We start from the raw sequence: 27,109 nt of genomic DNA, 5'->3' as shown, positions 1-27,109 counted from the left end.
AATGTACAAAAGAGCGTGCACAGCTGTAAGGACGAAGGACGAGAACAGTGGTGAGTTTGAGGTGAAGGGGGGAGTGCATCAGGGGTCGGTACTAAGTTCACTACTATTTGTAGCTGTTATGGAGGTACTGTCTCAGAACGTAAAGGAGGGTTTACCGTGGGAGTTGTTGTATGCAGATGATCTGGTGTTGATTGCGGAAAGTATGGTTGGACTGAAGGAAAAGATGAACAAGTGGAAGGAATGTATGGAGACAAAAGGTCTGAAGGTGAATATCGGAAAGATGAAGGTGATGGCAAGTGGTAAAGCATGTGGTGAGGTGGAAAGAACTGGGAAGTGGCCATGTGCTGTGTGCAGGAAGGGTGTCGGAGTGAAATCCATTCAATGTACAATGTGCGCTGAGTGGGTTCATCAAAAATGTAGTGGTCTGAGAGGGTCATTAACCAGTGTGGCAGCTACATTCAAATGTAAGGTGTGCACAGAGGGAGCTTCAGATGGAGGAAATGTTGAGTTGGATCTTGGAGACGGCGTGAAGCTGGAAGGTGTGAAAACATTTTGCTATCTCGGAGACATGCTGAATGGAGAAGGTGGATCAGACTCGGCAACGGTTGCTCGAGTGAGATGTGCATGGAAGAAGTTTCGGGAACTGAGTGGCGTGCTGATGAGGAGTGGAGTGTCGTTGAAGCTGAAGGGAAAGGTGTATGCTGCATGTGTGAGAAGTGTTATGATTTATGGGAGCGAGACATGGGTAATGAACAGGGGTCGCAACGAAGGCTGGAAAGGGTGGAAATGCGAATGGTTCAGTGGATGTGCGGAGTATCGTTGAGAGAGAGGAAGACAAATGATGAATTGCGAAAGATGATGGGAATAGAGCCTGTGATTGATGCTGTAAAGAGGAACAGGTTGGGATGGTTTGGTCATGTGTTGAGGAAGGATGAAAGTGACTGGTTGAGAAGAGTGATGGAAATGAATGTAGAAGGAAGTAGAGGACGGGGAAGACCGAGAAAGACTTGGCTAAAGATGGTGGAAGAAGAAATACGGGCAAGGGGGTTAACAAGGAGAGATGCAGAAAATAGGGCAAAATGGAGAAGATTGTCATGGTGACCGCAAGGCTAACCCCCGGTCTAGAAGGGAAAATGGCCTTAAAATGCATGTTGTTGTTGTTGTTGTTGTTGTTGTTGTGTGCCTTTCCAAATCATGTCCAATCAATTGAATTTACCACAGGTGGACTCCAATCAAGGTGTAGAAACATCTCAAAGATGATCAAGAGAAATGGGAGGCACCTGAGCTAAATTTCAAGTGTCGTAGCAAAAGGTCTGAATACTTATGTCAATGTGATATTTCAGTTTTTTATTTTTAATAAATTTGCAAAACTTTCTAAAATCCTGTTTTCTCTTTGTCCTTATGGGGTATTGATTGCAGATTGATGAGGGAAAGTTTGTTTGATGAGGTTGATGAGGGAAAGATTGATGAAGGGAAAAAAAAAGTTTAGGTTAGCAAAAACAGGAAAATAATGTAAATTGCACAGTTGTATTGTAAAAAAAAAAAGGCCTTCTTCAGGGAACAAGTAATGGGTTGACAACTTACAGCTGTTCTGCAGCAATGTAAGTAAATTAAGCCTTGAAAGTTGATACAAACAATTCCTGCAGGTGTCCCAACCTCTGCTGATTACGTGATTACAAACCATATTTGGTTTGTTCCTGGCAAACCATAATTCCATATTTGGCAAACTCCACATATTACCCCTGTCTGTACAAAAGCAGTATTGGAACAGACTGTTATTACACCCTCTGAAGCATTATTTGGACAATATTGCACTGCAGGAAGTAGTATATTGCTATCATAATGGCGAGAAAAAGGCAATTAACAAAGGAAGACAGACAGACCATTATAACCCTTAAAAGTGTAGGTCTTTCCTTTGGAGAAATTGCAATGTAAGCCAAGGTGTCAGTGGGTGCAGTTTCCTACACCATGAAAAGGCACTTGGAAACTGGAGGAAACTCTGACAGGAAGAGGTCTGGCAGACCCAAAGTCACAACAGAATCAGAAGACAAGTTTCTGAGAGTCAACAGCTTGCGTGATAGGCGGCTCACAGGACAATAGCTTCAAGCACAGCTTCACACTGGTCGAAGTAAGCAAGTCTCAGTTTCAACTGTGAAGAGAAGACTTTGAGCTGCAGGTTTGACAGGTCGAGTGGCAGTAAGAAAGCCATTGCTAAGATGGCAAAATAAGAAAAAGAGGCTTGCCTGGGCCATGAAGCACTGCCAGTGGACTACTGAAGACTGGAAGAAGGTCTTATGGACCAATGAATCAAAATTTGAAATCTTTGGTTCATCACGCAGGGTTTTTGTATGCCGTTGAGTCGGCGAAAGGATGGTTCCTCGTGACACCAACTGTCAAACATGGAGGAGGAAGCGTGATGGTCTGGGGCTCTTTTTTTTTCTTGTATACTGAATCGAGGCTCGTGAAAGAGCTAACATTTATTTCACAAACAAATCAACCAGACAAACAAAACACACAAAAAGAGGGAGTGGAAGACAAGATGGGGAGAGATGGGGAAGCACACAAACATAACATTTGAGAGCAGGGAGACGTGTGGGAGGGAGAGGACCCGGGGGGAGGAGGCGCGGGAAGGGGGGAGGGGGGGGAGAAGTCTAAAACACAAGGACACCAAGGACCTCCCGGACAGAAGTTGGTGCTTCAAAAAAGTGGATTTGGGGTGAAATTAGCGGGGGTAGAAAAGATCAAGGTTTTGGATGGGGGAAGATGCTGTTTGGTGAACAGCTGTTTTAAAGACCTGGAGGGTGGAGTGGGATTGAAGAGAGTGAGGGAGTTTGTTCCAGAGGCGGGAGAAAAGAGGAATGAAGGAGTGAAGGTGAGCAGAGAGTCTTGATTTTGGCAGTTTAACCATAAAAGGGTTGTAGGCAGATCTTGTGCGACCTGTAGGAATATTTGGGGGACAGATCCCAGAGAGAGCTGGGGGGGGGGGGGGGGCAAAGCCAGAGAGGAGTCGGTAGAAGATGGAAAGACCACCAACCTGCCTGCGGTGAGTGAGTGAAAGGCCCTTGGAGTTAGCTTCATCGCGGGAGATTCCAATGATTCTGAACGCTTTGGTTTCAACAGCGTGAAGACGAGCTAGGTGTGAGGCAGGAGCACCAGTCCAGAGGGGAGAGCAGTATTCCATTGAGCTGCGGATGAAAGCCTTGTATGTGGTGATGAGCTCAGGTGTGCCAAGGAAGCACTTCGCATGACGGAGGATGCCCAGTCGGCGACTGGCTTTGGAGGCCAGATTTGAAATGTGGTTTTCCCAGGAAAGATCATGCCAGATAGTGAGACCCAAAAGCTTGAGTGACAGAACTTCTTGGAGAGGATTATTCAGAAAGTGGATGGGAGGGTTGTCCAGTCGGTCTTTTTGGAGAGACATCGTAAGAGTGTGAGATTTGTCACGATTGAAAGACATGTTCCACTTGTTTGCCCAGTCTGTGATTTTGTTCAGGTCTGCAGAGAGAGAGGAGGCTGCAGACTGCCAATCTGAGGGATGAGGAATGGAGCGACAGAGAGTAGAGTCATCAGCAAAGAGATAGAGAGGATTTTCAAGAGAGTCAGAGAGATCATTGATGAAGACCAGAAAAAGCACAGGGCCCAGAACACTGCCTTGGCGAACTCCAGCCTGAACAGGAAGAGGAGATGAGAGAAACCCATTCAGGGCCACACTTTCAGGGCAATTTACTTTGGAAGAATTCCCAGGATGAGCTGATGTCAGAGGTGGTAGAGATGGGAGACCAGTCCAGATGATTGATGGCTGCTTGAAGACCGTGCTAGTTGGCCTGAGTGAAATGCCAGACTCGTCGACGCTGAGGAGGCTCTCTGAGAATGGTCAGAGAGATGTCCACTTTAACAAGCACATGATCAGATGAGCCGATTGGAGCAGAAGAAGAGCAGCAGACATTTTCAGGGAAGTTAGTCATAACCAAGTCCAGAAGAGAAGATGCTCCGTTGACTGAGATCCGGGTCGGGAAATTGACAGATTGTGTCAGTCCCAGTGAGTTGCAGAAGTCCTTTGCTGAAGAGCCATGGCTGGTGAGAGAGGTTTGAAATCACCACATATGAGGAAGAGAGAGTTGGGATGGGTAGATAGAAGTTAGTCCATGTTATCAGACAGCGAGATGTAGATGGAGTCATCACTGTTTGGTGGACGGTACAACGCACATATGAACAAAAGGTGGGAGCGAAGAAGTAGCCGTAGCCAAAGGTGTTCCTGGGGGTGAGGTGGAGAGAGGGCAGTGCAGGGCGAGTGAGGAAGAGAGTTTTTTTTATAAAGATAGCAACCCCACCTCCAGGACGAGGGTCGGGTCTATCATACCGGAGGAGAGAGTAACCTGGTACAGATACCAAGCAATCAGAGACATCATGAAGGAGGAAAGTTTCTGTTAAGCAGATCACGTCTGGTTTGTCAGAAGCAACCTGTATGGAGAGATCAGTCAAGTTTGAGCGAAGGCCCCGGATGTTTGAGGTCTATACCGTTAATGAACAGGAAGGGGGAGCATCGGATACAGAACATGGGGGGGGGGGGGGGGGAAGCGGTAGGGTAAGATGTGGAAGAGGTAGGGAGAGCTGTTGAAGGTGTGTCAGAGATTTCAGAATAGCTTGGAGAAAGGGAAGAATGGGGTGGACAAAAGGTTTGATGGTGATTGGGTGAGGCACAGTGAGGTGTTATTAACACAGTGAGGTGTTATTAACACAGTGAGGTTACCCGTGCAGCTCTTTTGCTGGATCCAGAGTCGGCGACTTGCACAGAGTGACTGACACCCTGAACCAAAAGGTCTACCACAGCATTTTGCAGCGCCATGCAATACCCTCTGGTATATGCCTAGTTGGTATGGGGTTCATCCTACAGCAAGATAATGATCCTAAACACACCTCCAGGCTATGTCAAAACTACCTTTGAGGAAAAGAACAAGACGGTCGGCTTCAAATCATGGAATGGCCGAGTAGGCGAAACTTAAACCCCATCGAGCTGGTTTGGGATGAACTGGACAGAAGGGTGAAAGCAAAGCAACCTACAAGTGTAACACATTTGTGGGAACTTCTGCAACAGTGTTGGGAAGAACTTCCCGAACAATATTCGATTTTCATTGTAAAAAGAATGCCACGAGTGTGTTCGGCGGTTATATCTGCAAAAGGTGGCGACTTTGCTGAGTCAAAATTTTAAATTAAATTTTGTTAAACAAAATGATTCTATGATTTCTTTTTTATGTCCAATTGTTTATTTGTTCTACGCTTAATTTCAAAGTACATTGAGACATTAAACTGCGTTAATTTCAATAAAAACTGGAACATTTGAGGTGTTCTAAAACTTTTGACCGGTCGTGTATGTGTATATGTAAACTTTTGACCGGTAGTATTTGTGTATGTACTCACAAATATTTGTTTCTTTATATCATTTATTTGACAAAGTCAAGAAGGCCACATGTTCCAAAAATATGATAAGTGGAGTTACAGTTGAAGCCAAGTCCCTGGATTGATTATTTATTTTAAATGAGGTTTTATTCTGTTTGGATTCAAACCTTCTTCTGAGTATTTAATCCACTCGCTAATATCATGCAGGGACTGTAAGACACATTTATCTTGATGGCCTATATTTTTTTATTTTACCTCTGCCACCAAAGGTTATGTTTTCACCCCCTGTCTGTTTGTTTGTCTGTGAGCAGCATATCTCAAAAGGTTATTTACGGATTTGGAGAAACTTGGTGAATGGGTTGGGTGTGTGCCAAGGACGAATTGATTCGTTTTTGGTAAAGATGCGGATCCTATTATTTTAAGTGATTCTTCACCATTGAGTGATGGCCAAAATTTATATTTATAGCATGTCTCAAAAAGTTAGATGGATTCAGACGAAACTTTGTGGTTGAGTTGGTGAGGTGACAAGTAACAAGGCGATTAAATTTTGGTTGATATCCGGATCCAGATCCGGCCTATGAGTGGGATACAAAACGTAAACTGTTCAGCCTGGCGGAGGTATGTGCTCTACTGAGTGCTGTTCTAGTTGTAGCTGTTTCTTTACCTCCTCTACCTTTAATTGGATCACTTCTAAACGCCCTTGCTCACCCACGAGATACTCTCAGCTATTGGAAGTTCCGCTGAATGTTCCAGTGTAAATGTGGAAGCAAAGAAAACTTTAATAAGCCTGCAGCAATTCTCCTGTGCTCATCCTCAATGGGCCTACACTGCTCTTAACCCTTTCTTTACCCCTTGTAGGTATACTTAAATAATATCTTGTTGTTATGTTTAATATTTTTGGCTACTTCTTTTTTTGTATTCTCTTTCGGTCTGTCGAGTTATTTTCATAACTTGCTTTTTTTACCTCTGCCACCGAAGGTTGATGAGGTTATGCTTTCACCACTGTCTGTTTGTTTGTGAACAGGATATTTCAAAAGGTTGTGGACGGATTCGGCCGAAATTTGGTGGAGAGGTTGGGTGTGTTACAAGGGCGAAATGATTAGATTTTGGTGAAGATCCGGATTCGGTTCTGGAGATGAGAATTTTTAAAATTATTTAAGTGATTCTTCACCATTGAGTGAAAGGGCCAAAAACGATATATAGCATTATATCACAAAGGGTTGTGAATGACTTGATGTAAAAGTTGGTGGACGAGCTGGTTAGGTGACAAGAACAAGCCCAATAGATTTTGGTTCAAGCCCAAATCCAGATCCGGCCTATCAGTCGGATACAAAATGTAAACTGTTCAGTCTGGCAGAGGTATGCGCTCTACCGAGTGATTTTCTAGTTAATCCTTTGTGATGTGAGTCCTCTGCTTACTCTATGCGGATGGGCTTTGCATTTTGAGATATTTTGTCGTTTTCCATTGTGTTTTCGTTTAGATCTATGCATTTTGGAATTTATCTTCAGGTAAAAACTGCTTCTGGGAGTTTCTTTTCTGAGGCTTTTTTCCATCCAAAACGTTTTGGCTTCGGCCTGTTATGTAATAGACTGGAGGATGCTAATCCTGTTGCAAAAAGCTATGGTGAGAAAGTGAAAGTTTTTGGTGACATCTGATTTTTCCCAAGACTTGATTGACATTGAATGTTGGATGACCCATGCCCTGTTGCACAGCCATGCCGTCAGCCAATGATGCTACTTGCGCAGCCTTGTGCTGCATATGAAATAAGGGAGTATCTTCTTCTTTTTTCATGCAGCGCATTAAACACTCGTGGACAAGTTGATTGCTTTGCATGTAAAGTGACAACATTAAGCTAGCAATACAATTTCACAGTTGAATAAACATGAGACCATCAACAAACTGCCAATCTTTGGAGTTTAAAGCTGAGGGAAAACGTAATGCTGAGATGGCAAAACTAAACATTCTGTTTATTATTTCAAAAGTACCATTTTGTTGACTTTGATTTTTTTTTTTTTTATATAATGTTTTGTACAAACGAAGAGAATGGTGTTTATTGGATGACGAATCACCTTGACTTTGTTTTGTCATTCACTTACAATGTTAGAACCACAATGGGCAAAGAAATTGTCTATTTTTTTTATAGTCCAGGAGCCAGAATCTGCTCAAAATGGTTTCGTGCAACACCCACTACACAGTTGGTTTGTCACTTCCAGGTGATTGGGGAACATCTATAGAACAAATCCAGCCCTGATGTGCAGTTGAATTGTGGCAGCAACAATAAATGGCAGCCACTTTTCTATGAGGGGGGTGGTGTCCGAGGCGTAAATCTGAGATTTTGACGGATTTTATTTATTTATTTTTTCTCTTAGCCCCTACAGGCAAGATACATCCAATTTTGTTGTGAAAGTTTCATTCATGAGTATGAGACATCTTCTGCATGCTCACAATGCGTCATATGACCACCCACAGGTGATCGTGCAATCACCAGATACTGACGTTGCAGTCATATGCATACACATTACACATGTACGCCACAATGAGATGCCAAAAACTTTGGTTTCGTACTGGAATAAAGCAAAAGTTACGACACATACCAATCCACGAAATAGTCTTGGCCATTGGTCCAGAAGTATGCAAAGCACTCCCATCATTGCATGCACTAACAGGAAGTGACACGACGAGTGCCTTCAGTGGAATTGGTAAGAAGACAGCTTTGAGGAAACTTCAGGATGGTAAAGACCACCAACAGAAAGTGTCACAACTGTGAGATATTATCCCACCGACAGAGGATACTGTCCGTGCTTGTGAACGGTTCATATGCTCCCTGTACACAACAGCTCAGGCAGCAGGTGACACGGCGGACGAAATCAGATATTGGATGTTCTGCCAGAAAAGGCAGAAGAGTGAATGCCTACCACCAACATCTGACGGTATTAGGCAACACATTTATCGAGCTAACTATCAGTCATTCATCTGGAAGAAGTCATTGCTCCCCAACCAAGCACTACCAAAGCCAGATGGCAATGGATGGAACATCGAAGATGGAACTCTCCAGCCCACCCTCATGACCAAAGACCCTGCTCCAGTTGGACTGGTTGAGCTGACCACGTGCAAGTGTAAAGTGTCTGCATGTCAACACAGCCACGTATGTGCCTGCAAGAACAATAACATGCCATGCACAGAAGCCTGCACTTGCATGGGAGGTGAACAATGCAAAAACCCAAACAAAGAACCTACCACAAGCGACTCAGAAGATGATGATGAGGAAGATTAATGATGACATTTTCGTGATTTTATACCACTTAGAGGATGATTCAGTAGCAAAATATGTGTTTATTTTAATAATACAACAAATAACAGTTATACGTTAACATTGTAATGTTCAGTGAATGACTATGGTTATGATACGCAGCCAGATTTGACCTGGTGAGATATTTTTGCTGAGATTACTTGTGGACTTTTGGTCATAACAGGAGTGGGGTTGATGATTTAAGGGGAAATGAAATCTATATTTTTCTGACTTTACTTAAGGATTGTCCAATTTTGTTTCTTGAAAAGATCATAAAGATATATCATATTACAACCATAACCGCATTTGAACAACATAAAGATGATATTGCATAATTACAGTTGAAAAGCAAAAACTACGTATTTCAGCGATTTTGTGTGTTTTGGGTATAATAAAAGGTATAATAATTTTTATTTTTTTTAATCATACTTGAACAGCATAACGAAAATCCCCTCATACTTCCCACTATCCTTTTAATTATAATGCTGAAGAATCCCTATTGGAAGAGCTGAAAAAACAAAAATACAAAAACAAAATCGTCAATTTCGAGCTTTACTCTACCCCTTAATAGAAAAGTGGCTGCCATTTATTGTTGCTGGCACAATTTAACTGTACATCAGGGCTGGATTTGTTCTACAGATGTATCCCAAGCACCCTGAATTGACAAACCAACTGTGGAGTGGGTGTTGCACGAAACTCATTTTCTAGGCCTGTCTTGAAAACTGGCTCCTGGACTATGAGGCGAAATGGAGGCTGACGAAGTTGCCCGGGCCATTATGTTCTCGGTTTATCCGTCCGTGTGTCCATGATAAATTTTCGTTACCACGAAAACGTGAGAACAACTGAAGGGATTTCAATAAAAAAAAATCCTTCATGTACTATGATGTAAAGATGAACTGATTCGATTTTGGGGTCACAAGGTAAAAGGTCAGAGGCCATCATGGTAAGTAAAAAATATTTTACCATGATAACTTGTGAACTGCGATGGGATTTTGACCAAAGTTGGGACAAGTATATATTATGATGAAAAGATGAACTCATTTCATTTCGGCATCACAGGTCAGAGGTCATGTCAGGTATAAATGTGATACGTGAGAACAGCTGAAGGGATTTAAATCAAACTTGGTACAATTATGTATAATGATCTAATGTAATAATATGGGCAGAGGCTTATCGATCGACATTGCGGTGCTGAAGAGTGCCATTCTCGTTATGTATTTACAAGAGTGGGGTGGGGTGTATTGTACAAGAGTGGGGCTCATGAAAAACCAAGTTTGAATTGACAGTTCGGAAACAGTGGCACAGTCAGCAATAAACTAACTGTAAAAGAAGAGAGTGTGAAGAGGAGGTTAACGAGTGTAGAAAAGATCATGGTTTTGGATTGGGGACGATCTGAGATTGGGTAAACAGTTGTCTTGATGACCTGGAGGGAATAATGCGATTGAAGAGAATGTGAAAGTTGGTTGATTGAAGCTCTAGAGGGAAGAGTGGGTAAGAACGGCCTCTGGAATGCAGTTCCTTAGACAGGAGACATGAGCAACAGAGGAGACGAGGTGCGCAGTTTATAAGTTTATAAGTTTAACCAGAATGAGTTACTATAAGAACACTTGCATCCTTGGGTGTCAATAGGGAGGGTCGGAGGACTGAAAGAACATAGGAAGCAATATCAGAGACTAGACAGTAGAAAACAGAAAAACCATCTACATGCCGGCAGTGTGAGAACAGATTCTGTGCGCCGGGGCCTGACCACTGGAGATTCCATTAATGTTGAGAACTTTAGATTCCACAGAATCCCGCAGAGATAGATGTGATGTAGACCATGAGTTGCTCTGATTTTCCAAGGAAAGACTGATTGACGTAGAATGCCCAGTCAGCTTCCGAAGCGAGCTTTGCTGTGTGGTTGGCCCAAGAGAGGTCATAGCAGATGGATAGGCCTATAAGTTAAAGAGACTGAATGAACCTCTTCCAGTGGCCGACCAAAGAAAGACATGTGGATGAGCTTGACGTTCCATCTGGAGCAATATTGTGAGAGTCTGAGACAGTAAGATGTTTCAGGAATAAAGGACATGTTGCATTTATCAGACCAACCTCTAATCCATTCTTCCAGATCAACAAAGCGTGATGCAACTGCTGGCTGCTTTGTGGTGTTGTTTCACACAATGTGGAATTATCTGCAAAAAGGCAGAGAGTGTTTTCCAAAGTATCGGAGAGGGTATTTATGCAGATGATGATATCTGAAGAACAAGACTAGGCCGAGCAATACTGCCTTGGGGGAACTCCAGCCTTGTAGATGATCCCTTGTTGTGTCCCTCGATTCCGATGTTGGTGTGTTTGTCCTCTGTTTTGTCCCACAATTGGAGTTTCCACTGTTGGTGTGTTTCTTTGCCTTCTTTGTGTTTAAATACAGAGGTTTTGGCTCATGGAGGAGCTAAATTACAGATATCTCAGCTTTACAGACTGGCAGGGGGTAAAAGGAGAACAGGGAGAGAAACAACAACAACAATAAAATAGACACAATACAAACTAAGTATACTCTTCGACTTGGACTCCTAGGAGATGCCAATAACACAAAAAGCCTTAGATTTGACTGCTTCCAGAAGAAGAAGATAGGAAGCAACTGCCTTGGCACAGAGTGGAGATCCATACTCTATAGTACTTTGGGTGGAGGCCTTGGACACCATGTTGAGCTCTGAGTGGCTCAGAATGGACTTTGTCCTGCAGAAAATACCCAGATATCACTCAGCCCTTGAATGCCAGTTTGGAGATGTGGTCTGCCTAAGACATGTCGTGATAGATAGTGAGGTTGAGGAGCTCCAGGGATTGCACTACTTTCAGGTGGTTGGCCAGAAAAGTGAACTGGGATGGTTGGCCAACCGATCTGTGTGTGGGGAGAACTTAGGACCTTCCTGTGTTGAAAGATCTGTTCCAGTTAGCTAACGATTTATTGAGGTTTTTACTGCGTAGCCTATAGGGCAATGCCGTCTAGAACAGCGTTTGTCGGTCTGTATGTATGAATGTATGTCCCTTCCGCCGGCATTTTGCAGGTTTATTCCTTTTAAAATGCGTTTTCCCTGCAACCGTTGGTCTGATTTACACAAAATTTTCACTATGGAGCGCCTCCTGTAGAATTTTTAATGATAATTATGACATAGGTCACGTGGTGCGTACAGGTACCGTCTTGGAAAAATCGAAAAACTTTGCCAACTCCATATCTCCGAAACCTCACCATGCAAACAAATCGAAAGGTGGCTCATTTTAAAGTACTCGCCATGGGGATAACACATGTTAATGATGATGCCATACAACAAACAACACAACATGCATTTTAAAGGCCATTTTCCCTGCTAGAGCGGGGGTTAGCCTTGCGGTCCCCATGACGATCTTCTCCATTTTGCCCTATTTTCTGCATCTCTCCTTGTTAACCCCCTTGCCCGCATTTCTTCTTCCACCATCTTTAGCCAAGTCTTTCTCGGTCTTCCCCGTCTTCTACTTCCTTCTACATTCATTTCCATCACTCTTCTCAACCAGTCACTTTCATCCTTCCTCAACACATGACCAAACCATCTCAACCTGTTCCTCTTCACAGCATCAATCACAGGCTCTATTCCCATCATCTTTCGCAATTCATCATTTGTCTTCCTCTCTCTCAACGATACTCCGCACATCCGTCGAACCATTCGCACTTCCACCCTTTCCAACCTTCGTTGCTGCTCTACGTTCATTACCCATGTCTCGCTCCCATAAATCATAACACTTCTCACACATGCAGCATACACCTTTCCCTTCAGCTTCAACGACACTCCCCTCATCATCAGCACGCCACTCAATTCCTGAAACTTCTTCCATGCACATCTCACTCGAGCAACCGTTGCCGAGTCTGATCCACCTTCTCCATTCAGCATGTCTCCGACGTAGCAAAATGTTTTCACACCTTCCAGCTTCACGCCGTCTCCAAGATCCAACTCAACATTTCCTCCATCTGCAGCTCCCTCTGTGCACACCTTACATTTGAATGTAGCTGCCACACTGGTTAATGACGCTCTCAGACCACTACATTTTTGATGAACCCACTCAGCGCACATTGTACACTGAATGGAGTTCACTCCGACACCCTTCCTACACACAGAACAGGGCCACTTCCCAGTTCTTTCCACCTCACCACATGCTTTACCACTTGCCATCACCTTCGTCTTTCCGATATTCACCTTCAGACCTTTTGTCTCCATACATTCCTTCCACGTGTTCATCTTTTCCTTCAGTCCATCCATACTTTCCGCAATCAACACCAGATCATCTGCATACAACAACTCCCACGGTAAACCCTCCTTTACGTTCTGAGCCAGCACCTCCATCACAGCTACAAATAGTAGTGGACTTAGTACCGACCCCTGATGCACTCCCACCTTCACCTCAAACTCACCACTGTTCCCGTCCTTCGTCCTTACAGCTGTGCACGCTCTTTTGTACATTGCCATCACTACTCTGATCAACCATTCCTCCACTCCTAACTTCCTCAATGCCCATGTCACTACTTTGCGTGGAACCCGATCGAATGCTTTCTCCAGATCAACAAACCCAAGAAACAACCTCTTCCTCTTCTCCATGTACTTCTCCTGCAACTGCCTCACAATGAAAAGCACGTCTGTCGTTCCTCTTTCTGGCATAAATCCAAACTGCATTTCGTCGATCTTCACTTTCTTCCTTATCCTCCTCTCCAACACCCTTTCCAATACCTTCATTCCATGCTCCAATAACTTTATCGCTCGGTACGAGCCACACTCCAGAGGGTCACCTTTCCCCTTGTATAGAGGGACGAGGGTACTCAGTTCCCAATCCACTGGAATGCGGCCTTCTTTCACCACCAGATTACAGATCTCTGTCATTCTCTTCACACCCCAACTTCCTGCTGCCTTCAACATATCTCCCACAACTCCCGTCGGCCCTCCCGCTTTTCTACCCTTCATTGCTTTTATCGCTTCCTCAACTTCCTTCTCAGTTATCTTCTCTGCCGGTCCTAAAACTGGGTTACTCTCTATGTTGCCATCCCTTTCATTCTCTGTATTCAACAGCATTTCCATATATCTTTTCCATCTTCCTTTAATTCCATCTGGGTCGACAACGATTTGTCCCACTTCATCCTTCAAGCAGCTCACCCCCATCACATCACACCTCTCTTTCGCTATCTGCTTTGCAATCCTGAATACTGCTTTCTGACCCTCTTCCGAATCCAAGCGTTCTCCGAACATTTTCCTACATGCCTCCTGCGCCTTTGCTACCTCTTTCTTTGCAGCCTTCCTGGCTGCCTTATAACTTTCATGCTCTGCTGTTTCTGCTCTCGTACCCTTCGCCTTCTGCCACTCCTTGAACTTCTTCCTCTTCTCGTCAATCCTCTTTCCAACTTCATCATCCCACCACCATGTTTCCGAGTGCCTCGGTGGTCCTTTTGTACATCCACATACCTCACCAACGGCTCCCAACAGACTAGCTTTCATTGACATCCAACCACTTTCAAGCTCAATCACATCATCCTCGACCCTACTCAGCCTCTCTTTTAATGCCTCCCTTACTGTCACCTCTTTCAACCTCCACACCTTCATTCTCGGTTGGTACTTCACCCGCCGAGCTCTCCTCGCACCTTTCACCCTTACGTCGCAGACAACCAAGTGGTGCTGTGAAACAGCCTCCTCCCCCGGGATCACCTTTGTGTCTTGGAGGTGCCCCCTATCTCGCCTACACACCATCAGGTAGTCAACGGTTGTCGTCGACCCACCTGACGTGTATGTAACAAGCTTATTATCCTCTTTCTGGAACTGAGTATTACAAAACAACAAATCAGCTCCATCAGCAAACTCCAAAATCCTTTCACCTTCTCCATTTCTCACACCATATCCGTAACCCCCATGAACTCCGTCAAAACCATCCATACTCCTTCCCACATGTCCATTTAGGTCTCCTCCTACCACAACAACTTCCTCATCTTTCACGTTTTCCATCAGCTTCTCTATCGCACACCAGAACTTGTCCTTCTTCATCGCTCCGACGGTAAATGATGATGCAGGACAAGTTAATGATGATGCCATAGGTGCTTGAATATGGAAGGGCCTGGGGATCGTAGTCAGGTGAAAGCAGTTGTAACAGCTTGAGCTGCACTTCTGCCATTAAAGTTCCAGCGCATCATCAAACATCATGGTTCGGAATGAATGGTGGGACTATTAAAAGCCCGTAAGAAAAAGACACCCACTAAGACAACATATCGGCATTTTGCCCAAAAATATAATTTCAAACTTACTCATACAAGTGGGGGAAAAAACCAGGAATATAATTAGCACTTTTTTTTTTTTCTGTTTTTTTTTTGTATACTGAATCGAGGCTCGTGAAAGAGCTAAGTATGTGTTGTATGTTTTGATAGTGGCTGCTGGTCACGGAATGAGAATGTCATGCTGAAATATCATCCGTTCAAGGTCATGAAAACAAACGTACATGCTCTGATGACTTTTCATTCACAAAATGTATTATCACTTGTATTTTTGGAAACGGTAGGAATTGGAGAATGCCTTAACATCAAGTGTGGTCGTGGCAGTTGGTGTTCCCTTTAATGTGAGTGACAGGATATTTGTCTCTACCTCCTCAAGCAATCCCCCTACCCCACTCCGCATCGTACCCTTCCCCTCCCACTGATCTCTTTTTCCGAGAAAGTCGGCATTGCCAAAAGCTGCACACTACTGTTTGTCGTGGACTCACTTCTATTGATGTACTGCATTTCTCAGTGCAGTTAAATTTTGCAGCATGATGTGCAGAAGCAAGTTCATCCTACCTGTTGTTGATTATTTACCTACGATTGTTTTGAATGTTCCTCACATTGTTGATAATATGAATGCTTCTCAGATTGTAAAAAAAATAATTCTCTGGTTGTCCACTGTTTTCCAGAATATTGACATAACAAACTTCAGCAGTAGCTGGAATGATGGATTGGCCTTCTGTTCTCTCCTGCACACCTACCTGCCTGCGCACATTCCCTATGCCGAACTCAGCAACCAGGATAAGGTACTTGAAGGCCACAACGCTGCGTATCATTGTATCACTGAACCACAATCACCTTATTCTTGTTTCTCCTCGTTGTGGACAGAGTTCAGGGATCTAGGTTGGGTTTGGAAGCCTTTCAATGGTTTCTCAGGTCTCCAAGGTAGATTTTATCTGCACCTCCTGTAAATGTGTATTTTGGGAGATTATTGGACATGTGTGATATTTCACTTCAGCGCAGTCACAATTATGTAGTTAACTCCTTAAATTCACACTTATGGAGAACACGTCCACATTTCCCACGAGTTGTTACCTCAGTCACTGAAAGTGGATGGAGGTCATGTTTTCACCCCTGTTTGGCTCTGTCTGTTTGTCTTGTCTGTCTTTGTCTCTGTCTGTTTGTCTCTGTCTGTTTGTCTCTGTTTGTCTCTGTCTGTTTGTCTCTGTTTGTCCCTGTCTGTTTGTCTCTGTCTGTTTGTCTCTGTCTGTTTGTCTCTGTCTCTCTCTGTTCATCTCTGTCTGTTTGTCTATGTCTGCTTATCTCTGTCTGTTTGTCTCTGTCTGCTTATCTCTGTCTGTTTGTCTCTGTCTGTTTGTCTCTGTCTGTTTGTCTCTGTCTCTCTGTTCATCTCTGTCTGTTTGTCTCTGTCTGCTTATCTCTGTCTGTTTGTCTCTGTCTGCTTATCTCTGTCTGTTTGTCTCTGTCTGTTTGTCTCTGTCTGTTTGTCTCTGTCTGTTTGTCTCTGTCTGTTTGTCTCTGTCTGTTTGTCTCTGTCTGTTTATCTCTGTCTGTTTATCTCTGTCTGTTTATCTCTGTCTGTTTATCTCTGTCTGTTTATCTCTGTCTGTTTGGCTCTGTCTGTTTGGCTCTGTCTGTTTGGCTCTGTCTGTTTGGCTCTGTCTGTTTGGCTCTGTCTGTTTGTCTCTGTCTGTTTGTCTCTGTCTATCTCTGTCTGTTTGTCTCTGTCTGTTTGTCTCTGTCTGCTTGTCTCTGTCTGTTTGTCTCTGTCTGTTTGTCTCTGTCTGTTTGTCTCTGTCTGTTTGTCTCTGTCTGTTTGTCTCTGTCTGTTTGTCTCTGCTTATCTCTGTCTGCTTGTCTCTGTCTGTTTGTCTCTGCTTATCTCTGTCTGCTTGTCTCTGTCTGCTTATCTCTGTCTGCTTGTCTCTGTCTGTTTGTCTCTGCTTATCTCTGTCTGTTTGTCTCGGCTTGTCTCTGTCTGCTTGTCTCTGTCTGCTTATCTCTGTCTGCTTATCTCTGTCTGTTTGTCTCTGTCTGTTTGTCTCTGCTTATCTCTGTCTGCTTGTCTCTGTCTGTTTGTCTCTGTCTGTTTGTCTCTGCTTATCTCTGTCTGCTTATCTCTGTCTGCTTGTCTCTGTCTGTTTGTCTCTGTCTGTTTGTCTCTGTCTATCTCTGTCTGTTCGTCTCTGTCTGTTTGTCTCTGCTTATCTCTGCCTGCTTGTCTCTGTCTGCTTATCTCTGTCTGTTTGTCTCTGTCTGTTTGTCTCTGCTTATCTCTGTCTGCTTATCTCTGTCTGCTTGTCTCTATCTGTTTGTCTCTGTCTGTTTGTCTCTGTCTATCTCTGTCTGTTCGTCTCTGTCTGTTTGTCTCTGCTTATCTCTGCCTGCTTGTCTCTGTCTGCTTATCTCTGTCTGTTTGTCTCTGTCTGTTTGTCTCTGCTTGTCTCTGTCTGTTTGACTCTGCTTATCTCTGTCTGCTTGTCTCTGTCTGCTTATCTCTGTCTGTTTGTCTCTGTCTGTTTGTCTCTGTCTATCTCTGTCTGTTTGTCTCTGTCTGTTTGTCTGTCTGCTTATCTCTGTCTGCTTGTCTCTGTCTGTTTGTCTCTGCTTATCTCTGTCTGTTTGTCTCTGCTTGTCTCTGTCTGTTTGACTCTGCTTATCTCTGTCTGCTTGTCTCTGTCTGCTTATCTCTGTCTGTTTTTCTCTGTCTGTTTGTCTCTGCTTATCTCTGTCTGCTTATCTCTGTCTGCTTGTCTCTGTCTGTTTGTCTCTGTCTGTTTGTCTCGGCTTATCGCTGTCTGCTTGTCTCTGTCTGTTTGTCTCTGTCTATCTCTGTCTGTTCGTCTCTGTTCGTCTCTGTCTGTTTGTCTCCATTTGGTTGTTTTTGTTTGTTTATCTGTTTGTCTGTTATTTTATGTTCTTGATGATTTTGTGGAACTTGTGGGAAGTGGACATGTGGGAAGGAGTATGGATGGTTTTGACGGAGTTCATGGGGGTTACGGATATGGTGTGAGAAATGGAGAAGGTGAAAGGATTTTGGAGTTTGCTGATGGAGCTGATTTGTTGATTTGTAATACTCAGTTCCAGAAAGAGGATAACAAGCTTGTTACATACACGTCAGGTGGGTCGACGACAACCGTTGACTACCTGATGGTGCGTAGGCGAGATAGGGGGCACCTCCGGGACACAAAGGTGATCCCGGGGGAGGAGGCTGTTTCACAGCACCACTTGGTTGTCTGCGACGTAAGGGTGAAAGGTGCGAGGAGAGCTCGGCGGGTGAAGTACCAACCGAGAATGAAGGTGTGGAGGTTGAAAGAGATGACAGTAAGGGAGGCATTAAAAGAGAGGCTGAGTAGGGTCGAGGATGATGTGGTTGAGCTTGAAAGTGGTTGGATGTCAATGAAAGCTAGTCTGTTGGGAGCCGTTGGTGAGGTATGTGGATGGACAAAAGGACCACCGAGGCACTCGGAAACATGGTGGTGGGATGATGAAGTTGGAAAGAGGATTGACGAGAAGAGGAAGAAGTTCAAGGAGTGGCAGAAGGCGAAGGGTACGGGAGCAGAAACAGCAGAGCATGAAAGTTATAAGGCAGCCAGGAAGGCTGCAAAGAAAGAGGTAGCAAAGGCGCAGGAGGCATGTAGGAAAATGTTCGGAGAATGCTTGGATTCGGGAGAGGGTCAGAAAGCAGTATTCAGGATTGCAAAGCAGATAGCGAAAGAGAGGTGTGATGTGATGGGGGTGAGTTGCTTGAAGGATGAAGTGGGACAAATCATTGTCGACCCAGATGGAATTAAAGGAAGATGGAAAAGATATATGGAAATGCTGTTGAATACAGAGAATGAATGGGATGGCAACATAGAGAGTAACCCAGTTTTAGGACCGGCAGAGAAGATAACTGAGAAGGAAGTTGAGGAAGCGATCAAAGCAATGAAGGGTAGAAAAGTGGGAGGGCCGACGGGAGTTGTGGGAGATATGTTGAAGGCAGCAGGAAGTTGGGGTGTGAAGAGAATGACAGAGATCTGTAATCTGGTGGTGAAAGAAGGCCGCATTCCAGTGGATTGGGAACTGAGTACCCTCGTCCCTCTATACAAGGGGAAAGGTGACCCTCTGGAGTGTGGCTCGTACCGAGCGATAAAGTTATTGGAGCATGGAATGAAGGTATTGGAAAGGGTGTTGGAGAGGAGGATAAGGAAGAAAGTGAAGATCGACGAAATGCAGTTTGGATTCATGCCAGGAAGAGGAACGACAGACGCGCTTTTCATTGTGAGGCAGTTGCAGGAGAAGTACATAGAGAAGAGGAAGAAGTTGTTTCTTGGGTTTGTTGATCTGGAGAAAGCATTCGATCGGGTTCCACGCAAAGTATTGACATGGGCATTGAGGAAGTTAGGAGTGGAGGAATGGTTGATCAGAGTGGTGATGGCAATGTACAAAAGAGCGCGCACAGCTGTAAGGACGAAGGACGGGAACAGTGGTGAGTTTGAGGTGAAGGTGGAGTGCATCGGGTCGGTACTAAGTCCACTACTATTTGTAGCTGTGATGGAGGTGCTGGCTCAGAACGTAAAGGAGGGTTTACCGTGGGAGTTGTTGTATGCAGATGATCTGATGTTGATTGCGGAAAGTATGGAGGGACTGAAGGAAAAGATGAACACGTGGAAGGAATGTATGGAGACAAAAGGTCTGAAGGTGAATATCGGAAAGACGAAGGTGATGGCAAGTGGTAAAGCATGTGGTGAGGTGGAAAGAACTGGGAAGTGGCCCTGTTCTGTGTGTAGGAAGGGTGTCGGAGTGAACTCCATTCAGTGTACAATGTGCGCTGAGTGGGTTCATCAAAAATGTAGTGGTCTGAGAGCGTCATTAACCAGTGTGGCAGCTACATTCAAATGTAAGGTGTGCACAGAGGGAGCTGCAGATGGAGGAAATGTTGAGTTGGATCTTGGAGACGGCGTGAAGCTGGAAGGTGTGAAAACATTTTGCTACGTCGGAGACATGCTGAATGGAGAAGGTGGATCAGACTCGGCAACGGTTGCTCGAGTGAGATGTGCATGGAAGAAGTTTCAGGAATTGAGTGGCGTGCTGTTGATGAGGGGAGTGTCGTTGAAGCTGAAGGGAAAGGTGTATGCTGCATGTGTGAGAAGTGTTATGATTTATGGGAGCGAGACATGGGTAATGAACGTAGAGCAGCAACGAAGGTTGGAAAGGGTGGAAATGCGAATGGTTCGACGGATGTGCGGAGTATCGTTGAGAGAGAGGAAGACAAATGATGAATTGCGAAAGATGATGGGAATAGAGCCTGTGATTGATGCTGTGAAGAGGAACAGGTTGAGATGGTTTGGTCATGTGTTGAGGAAGGATGAAAGTGACTGGTTGAGAAGAGTGATGGAAATGAATGTAGAAGGAAGTAGAGGATGGGGAAGACCGAGAAAGACTTGGCTAAAGATGGTGGAAGAAGAAATGTGGGTAAGGGGGTTAACAAGGAGAGATGCAGAAAATAGGGCAAAATGGAGAAGATTGTCATGGGGACCGCAAGGCTAAACCCCGCTCTAGCAGGGAAAATGGCCTTTTAAAATGCATGTTGTGTTGTTGTTGTTATGATTTTGTGGAACTTAGGAAACCTGATATAATATCCCTGCCAATCAACAATTTTTGGCTCAGCTCGTATCCGGGAAAGAGAGAAACGGAAGAAAATACATTGTCGGCCTCGAACAGCTGCACGTTAATTACCGGATGCATCATCCCCTTCATTTGATTAATTGTGTTCATTGTCATGTTGCTGCAGCTGAGATGTGTTTGTGCGTAACATCTCTGAACTCCTACCTTCCATGATATTTTGCCATTAGCATGTAAATGGCATTTTTTATATCGGCTTCAGTGTTGGGAATAGCAAGGGGTCGCAGTTGTTTAATCAGGTGCAATGTTGATCTTACCAATGTGGTTTCAAACTGTACTTGCGCATTTGTAGAAGCGGAACTTTACCTTGGCATTTCAAGCTGCTGAGAGTGTTGGGATCAAGTCCACGTTGGTGAGTCACATGCAAGTGATTTGACGAAATATCTGCGTTGTTTCATTTGAACACATTTGCTGGTTTGAGATTAAAGTAAATTGCTTCCTGGAACGACAGATACCTTTTTTGCTTTTTTATTATTATGAAGGGACAATGTGGACCATTCAAAAGTGACTTTAAAACTGATTGACTGTGCAACAGGAATGATATAAAAATTAATAATCGTGCTTCCAAACCAACATTCTCATTTGTTAAGAAACAATAGCTGACAATGAAGAGGGCAGCTTATTGTGTTTTGAAATAATATTTAGACTTTGTTAGGATGTGATTGTCGGGATTGTATTTCAAGTTAATGAAACCTTTTGCTATGAGGATTACTTGTGAAAATTTGGATTATGCCAAGTTTAGCAGTTATTCCTTCAATATATATGTATACATACATACATATATATCGTGCATTCAGAAAGTATTCAGACCCCTTCACTTTTTCACATTTTGTTATGTTGCAGCCTTATGCTGAAATCGTTTATATTCATTTTTTCCCTCATCAATCTAAAGTCAATACCCCATAATGACAAAGAGAAAACAGGATTTTAGAAAGTTTTGCAAATTTATTAAAAAGCTAAAACTAAAATATCACATTGACATAAGTATTCATACCTTTGCGATGACACTTGAAATTTAGCTCAGGTGCCTCCCATTTCTCTTGATCATCTTTGAGATGTTTCCACACCTTGATTGGAGTCCACCTGTGGTAAATTCAACTGATTGGACATGATTTGGAAAGGCACACACCTGTCTATATAAGGTCTCACAGCTGACAATGCATATCAGAGCAAAAACCAAGCCATGAGGTTGAAGGAACTGCCTGCAGAGCTCAGATACAGGATTGTATCGAGGTACAGATCTGGGGAAGCCTACAAAAAAAGATTCTGCTGCATTGATGGTTCCCAAGAGCACAGTGGCCTCCATAATTCTTAAATGGAAGAAGCTTGGAACAACCAGGACTCTTCCTAGAGCTGGCCGCCCGGCCAAACTGAGCAATCAGGGGAGAAGGGCATTGGTAAGAGAGGTGACCAAGAACCCGATGGTCACTCTGGCGGAGCCCCAGAGATCCTGTGTGGAGATGGGAGACACTTCCAGAAGGACAACCATCACTGCAACACTCCACCGATCTGGGCTTTATGGCTTGGTTTTTGCTCTGATATGCATTGTCAGCTGTGAGACCTTCTATAGACAGGTGTGTGCTTTTCCAAATCATGTCCAATCAATTGAATTTACCACAGGTGGACTCACATCAAGGTGTAGAAACATCTCAAAGATGATCAAGAGAAATGGGAGGCACCTGAGCTGAATTTCAAGTGTCGTAGCAAAGGGTATGAATACTTGTGTCAATGTGATATTTCAGTTTTTTTCTTTTTAATAAATTTGCAAAACTTTCTAAAATCCTGTTTTCTCTTTGTCATTATGGGGTATTGAGTGTAGATTGATGAGGGAAAAAATGAATTTAAACGATTTCAGCATAAGGCTGCAACGTCACAAAATGTGAAAAAAGTGAAGGGGTCTGAATAATTTCTGAATGCACTGTATATATATATATATATATATATATCTATATCTATATATATGTGTGTGTGTGTGTGTGTGTGTGTGTGTGTGTGTGTGTGTGTGTGTGTGTGTGTGTGTGTGTGTGTGTGTGTGTGTGTGTGTGTGTGTGTGTGTGTGTGTGTGTATGATGTTCCAAGTACGTACACGAGTATATATAATCTCAAACAAATCCATGGTAAGTTTTTCAACCTTTAATTGAGCAAACAATTATGGTCAACATTTCAGTTAACGTTTGACAAGCCACATGCATCCGCTAACCTTTCTCAAGATGAGTGATGAAAATTACCCCAAAAGTGGGGGTGGGCAAAGCTGGACAGCTAAATCAGCATCAGCACACATATCGTGTTGCTCGCGAATTCTGCCCATTATCAAATTAAAAAACCATCGGCACATTAACGGATCAAACAAAACTCATGTAGCCTAATTGGGCCGTAAGATGAATGTATAAATAAATAAGCTTCCGACGGTATCAATATAGTGGGCACGTGGTCGCAGTGTGCGGTGGAGAGGTTGAAGGAGGGGGGCAAAGGGAGAATAGCCTGATAAAACAGCTTGGTGACGTGTTATGTGAAGCTGGGTCCAAAATAATCTGGGTTTCATGCGTGAATGATCCAAGGATCCTCGTGCAATCCCACAAGTCGATCTCTTATCCCCCCTCCTCCCTTTATGATTAACACATGCACCTGGTGTTGAGATTCATTAAGATGAGGCCCTGCGTTTAGGAATCGATGTTCATCGTCCTGTCTTGACAATGCATTTAGATTTGTGTCCAGGTGTAATAAGTATCGTGGTTTGTCTATTTATTATGTATGCAGTGTTTGATTAATTTTGTTTAAAATAATGGGGTAAAATCCCACCTTGTGTTGACTTCCACCCCCTCCCCCCATGCTTTTATATAATTTATTTTTCATTGCTATAATATTGATTTCAATTTCTCCGAGCGCACAGGCATTGAAGCCTATTACTCAGGACGCCGAGCTCAGATAATTGGACTTGGCGACCCGAGTCGCATGAAATATTGTCATGCATCTCCGGGTGGCAGTTTGGCAACACCCCGAGAGTCTAGCTCTTGATAATGCAAGCTCGGACGGCCTCTACGGGTTGAGTGGATAGTTGTGCTCTTGAATTCCCAAGTTGTTTATTTTGCAGCTCAATTGCATCCAAGAAGCGGATGAGTAATACCAGCTGGACTTAATTTACTTTGAACCAATAACAGAAACTAAAGAACACGTCATGGGATAATTTATAACAAAGGACAATAACTAGCTCCTGGCTCTGGGCTCGCAGGAAAAGCTAAGAGCTAGTGGAGTGGAAGATTAAAAGCAAAATATACAAGAGGGATAAGGCCTCATATGAGGATTCGGGGAGCAGGAGGAAGAACCAGGAAGAAGAGTCAATTTGTAGTCGAGGCTGCTTGAGGGACTGCGGTGGACAGACGGTAGAAATTTGAGGGATCGGGTACATGTCGTTGCATAATCCATAACTGCCAGATGAAGCGAATCTGGATTATAAATGTGACCCAGTCCCTCAGTCATGTGACACCAATGTTTTGTCACTCACCCTCCTCCACACTCACGCACTCTCATGTATTCGCTATCTCTTATCTCCTGCTGATACATCTCCTTCGATTCCCTCCCCATGCTCCACCGCCGGTTCCCATTCCAAGTGGTCAGCCTTCTCTGTTAATGGTCAACTTGGGCCAGTCACAGGCTGCTTCATGCAAATGTATGTCCAAATGTCCTGGCACACTCCCATGGCATTCGTCAGCACAGGTTGAGTGGAAACGTCGGAGACAAATGAACGAACCTACAAAATGAAATGCCACATGCTGACCACTTAAAACTTACCTTATATATAAATATAATATAACCACCTTTAGAGGCCATTTTTCCCCGCAAAGTGGGGGTTGGCCTTTTTCGGGAACCGTGGTTGTTGTTGTTTTTTTGGTCCCCTTTTTGAAGCAATGTTTTACGGCCGGATGCCCTTACTGGCGCCAACCCTTTTTGCCGCCTTTAACGACAAACAGGGAATTACCAGTGAACTGGTTCCAAATTTGCCGACCTCGGAAGGATGACAGGCTGAGTCAACCCCCCTGGCGTTAATTCAGCGATCGACCGGGATTCGAACCCAGGATCCTAGGATCCTAAGCCGGCACCCTAGCCGCTAGCCCAACACCAGGGCACTGCCCAATCTTGTAGCATTTACATCCTGGATGTAATAGTCGTGATATACATCATACTAACATCATGTAAACAGGACATTTGGTTCTACAATGCACCAGAGATGAACAACACCACAAAGCAGATGCACAGGAAGTGTAAAGAGGGGAAATGTATATATAACTGGAGGATAAAATAACGAGGAGAAAGATGTAACTTGCACACCCTCCATGGCTGTGTTGGTGGTTCGAGACTGGGTGGTGGTGGTGGTGGTGGTGGTGGTGGAGTTGGTGTCGAACAGACAGCCTGCGCAGATGAATCATTCCGCAAGTTCCGTGGAGTGCCGCGTGACAGCTTGACAGGGCATTGAGCTTGTTTGTATCACGACTGATATCAATTCTCCGTGCACCGTCATATCCAATGACGAGGGTCTTCGGACTCTCAAACACCTCGATCTCCGGACCGCCAAGGAACAAACACAAAAACTCTTCTCTGCCTTGCTGAAGTCATTCTGAATTGTTTTTAGTTTGCCATCAAATTCTACAAACAGATGGACGGTGTAGCCATGGCCACAAAAAAATTGGCCCCAGCCATGTGATTTTTCTTGTCTTGCATTGAGAAACTCATTGTCGACCAGTAAGACGATCCCACCCCGGAATTTTTTGGCCGCTACATAAGAGAAGATCTTGAATGGTTTTTTGACTTTATCAGTTCATTCCACCCTGCCATCAATTTCACATGGAAGATTGCAAGCACCTCTGTCACCTTTCTCGACATTAACATTTTGGTGGCCTGGTGTTGCCTTTACAGTTGAGGTAGCTGGCTTGAGATGTTAGGGTCCTGAGTTCGAGCCCCAGACATGTCGTTGAATTAACACCAGGGGGGTTGACTCAGCCTGTCATCCTTCCGAGGTCGGCAAAATGAGTACCCAATGACGAGGTATTCCACTGGTAAGGAGGCATTCCATCAGTGACACCTCCAGAAAATGATGCAGCGACATGCTGCATACGAATCGCCACCACCACCACCACCAATATTTCAGTTAAAGAGAAAGGACATGCCCACCACTGTTCATGAAAAACCTAGAGATTCACCCAGCTACGTTCTATCTTCATCCTCCCACATCAAAAGTTCAATTCCATATTCCCAGTTCCTTGGGTTCCATTTTCTGGCAAGTGCCAGCTCCGATTTCACTGCTACAGACATCTCCAAGGCAGTTACTAGACACCTCAACCCCTCTGGACATTCAGTCACATGACAGTCTCCTGTATTTTCCTCTATTTCAGTGCCATGTATAGTCGTAAACCCGAAGAGCAAAGCCTTATCTTCAGCTTGGGCACATTGACTCCCCACAGATTCAACGAACGCTTTTCGTTAATTTCGACCTTCCCTCTTGCAACCTTTAAATCTTTTGCATTTCCCCTTTTTATTCGTTCCCAACCGGTTTCAACAGAGGGGACTATAGCTTTGCTCTCTGTATGTCTATCCGTCCCACCTATGTGTTTTCAGCCTTTTCCCCATACCCTTTAACATATTCAACTGAAACTTGGTACCTGGTGGTTTCATTATGATAAGTTACACAACAAGTTCGACTTTCAGGGAGTTTCGTCAATTTTTCAGAGTTATGCCCTTTTTGGACTTCACATCGATATTAGAAAATATCACATCCATAGGGGACATTTGTTGCAAAACAATTTTTGCTATAATAGCTTCACTTGGTCTCGTCTGTCACCTCTCGTACTTTTTCTCTTCCCACTATTCTTCACTTTTCCTCTCCTCCTTCCCGTCCTCTTTTTTTTTTTCCAATTACCCTTTTCTCTTCTATATCATTTTTAATTTTACCTCTTTTTTTTAATGTGTTTTGTTTTTATTATTACCCTCGCCAAAGGAGAGGATATTGCATTTGAGTCTGTCTGTCTGTTTGTCCGCACAGAATAAATATGATTTTCTCTGCAACTGTTGGTCCGATTGACAGGAAATTCTCACCATAGGTGCACCTCCACCCGTAGAATATTTTTAATGATAATTATGACATCATAGGTCACGTTGTACGGCGACATCTTGGAAAAACCGAAAATCTTTGCACCTCTATATCTCCGAAAGCATTGCGTAAGAAAAAATTGAGACATGGCTCATTGTAAAGAACTCTCCATGGCGAATAACATCTGTTAATGATGTCATAGGTGCCTCCATTATGACGTCATAATTCTACAAGTACAAAACTTCATCCGATCAAGATGAAATTTTTTGAGCGTCATGTAGGCATAAATTGGTGGAGAAAAATAATGATGACGTCATCAGTCACGTAGTTCGGCCGCCATCTTGGAAAACCGAAAAAAATTGCACCTCTATATCTCCGAAAGCGCTGCATAGAAAAAATTGAGACATGGCTCAT

At 43.8% G+C, this 27,109-nt stretch overlaps 1 protein-coding gene across 1 annotated transcript in view; it reads left to right on the top strand.

The window, feature by feature from the left end:
- SPECC1L (sperm antigen with calponin homology and coiled-coil domains 1 like) overlaps nt 1-27,109 on the top strand; it is a 128,843-nt gene that overhangs the window by 99,398 nt on the left and 2,336 nt on the right. Inside the window, exons 15-16 of the mRNA XM_068118814.2 lie at nt 15,615-15,731; nt 20,906-20,965. Coding sequence (XP_067974915.2) covers nt 15,615-15,731; nt 20,906-20,965 — 177 coding nt within the window. The remainder of the gene's footprint in view (nt 1-15,614; nt 15,732-20,905; nt 20,966-27,109) is intronic.

The sequence above is a fragment of the Myxine glutinosa genome, chromosome 6, assembly GCF_964187855.1.
Source record: "Myxine glutinosa chromosome 6, kmMyxGlut1.1, whole genome shotgun sequence".
NCBI lineage: Eukaryota > Metazoa > Chordata > Myxini > Myxiniformes > Myxinidae > Myxine > Myxine glutinosa.
Note: the sequence above shows the minus strand (reverse complement) of the source record. Positions and strands in the feature narration are given on the sequence as shown.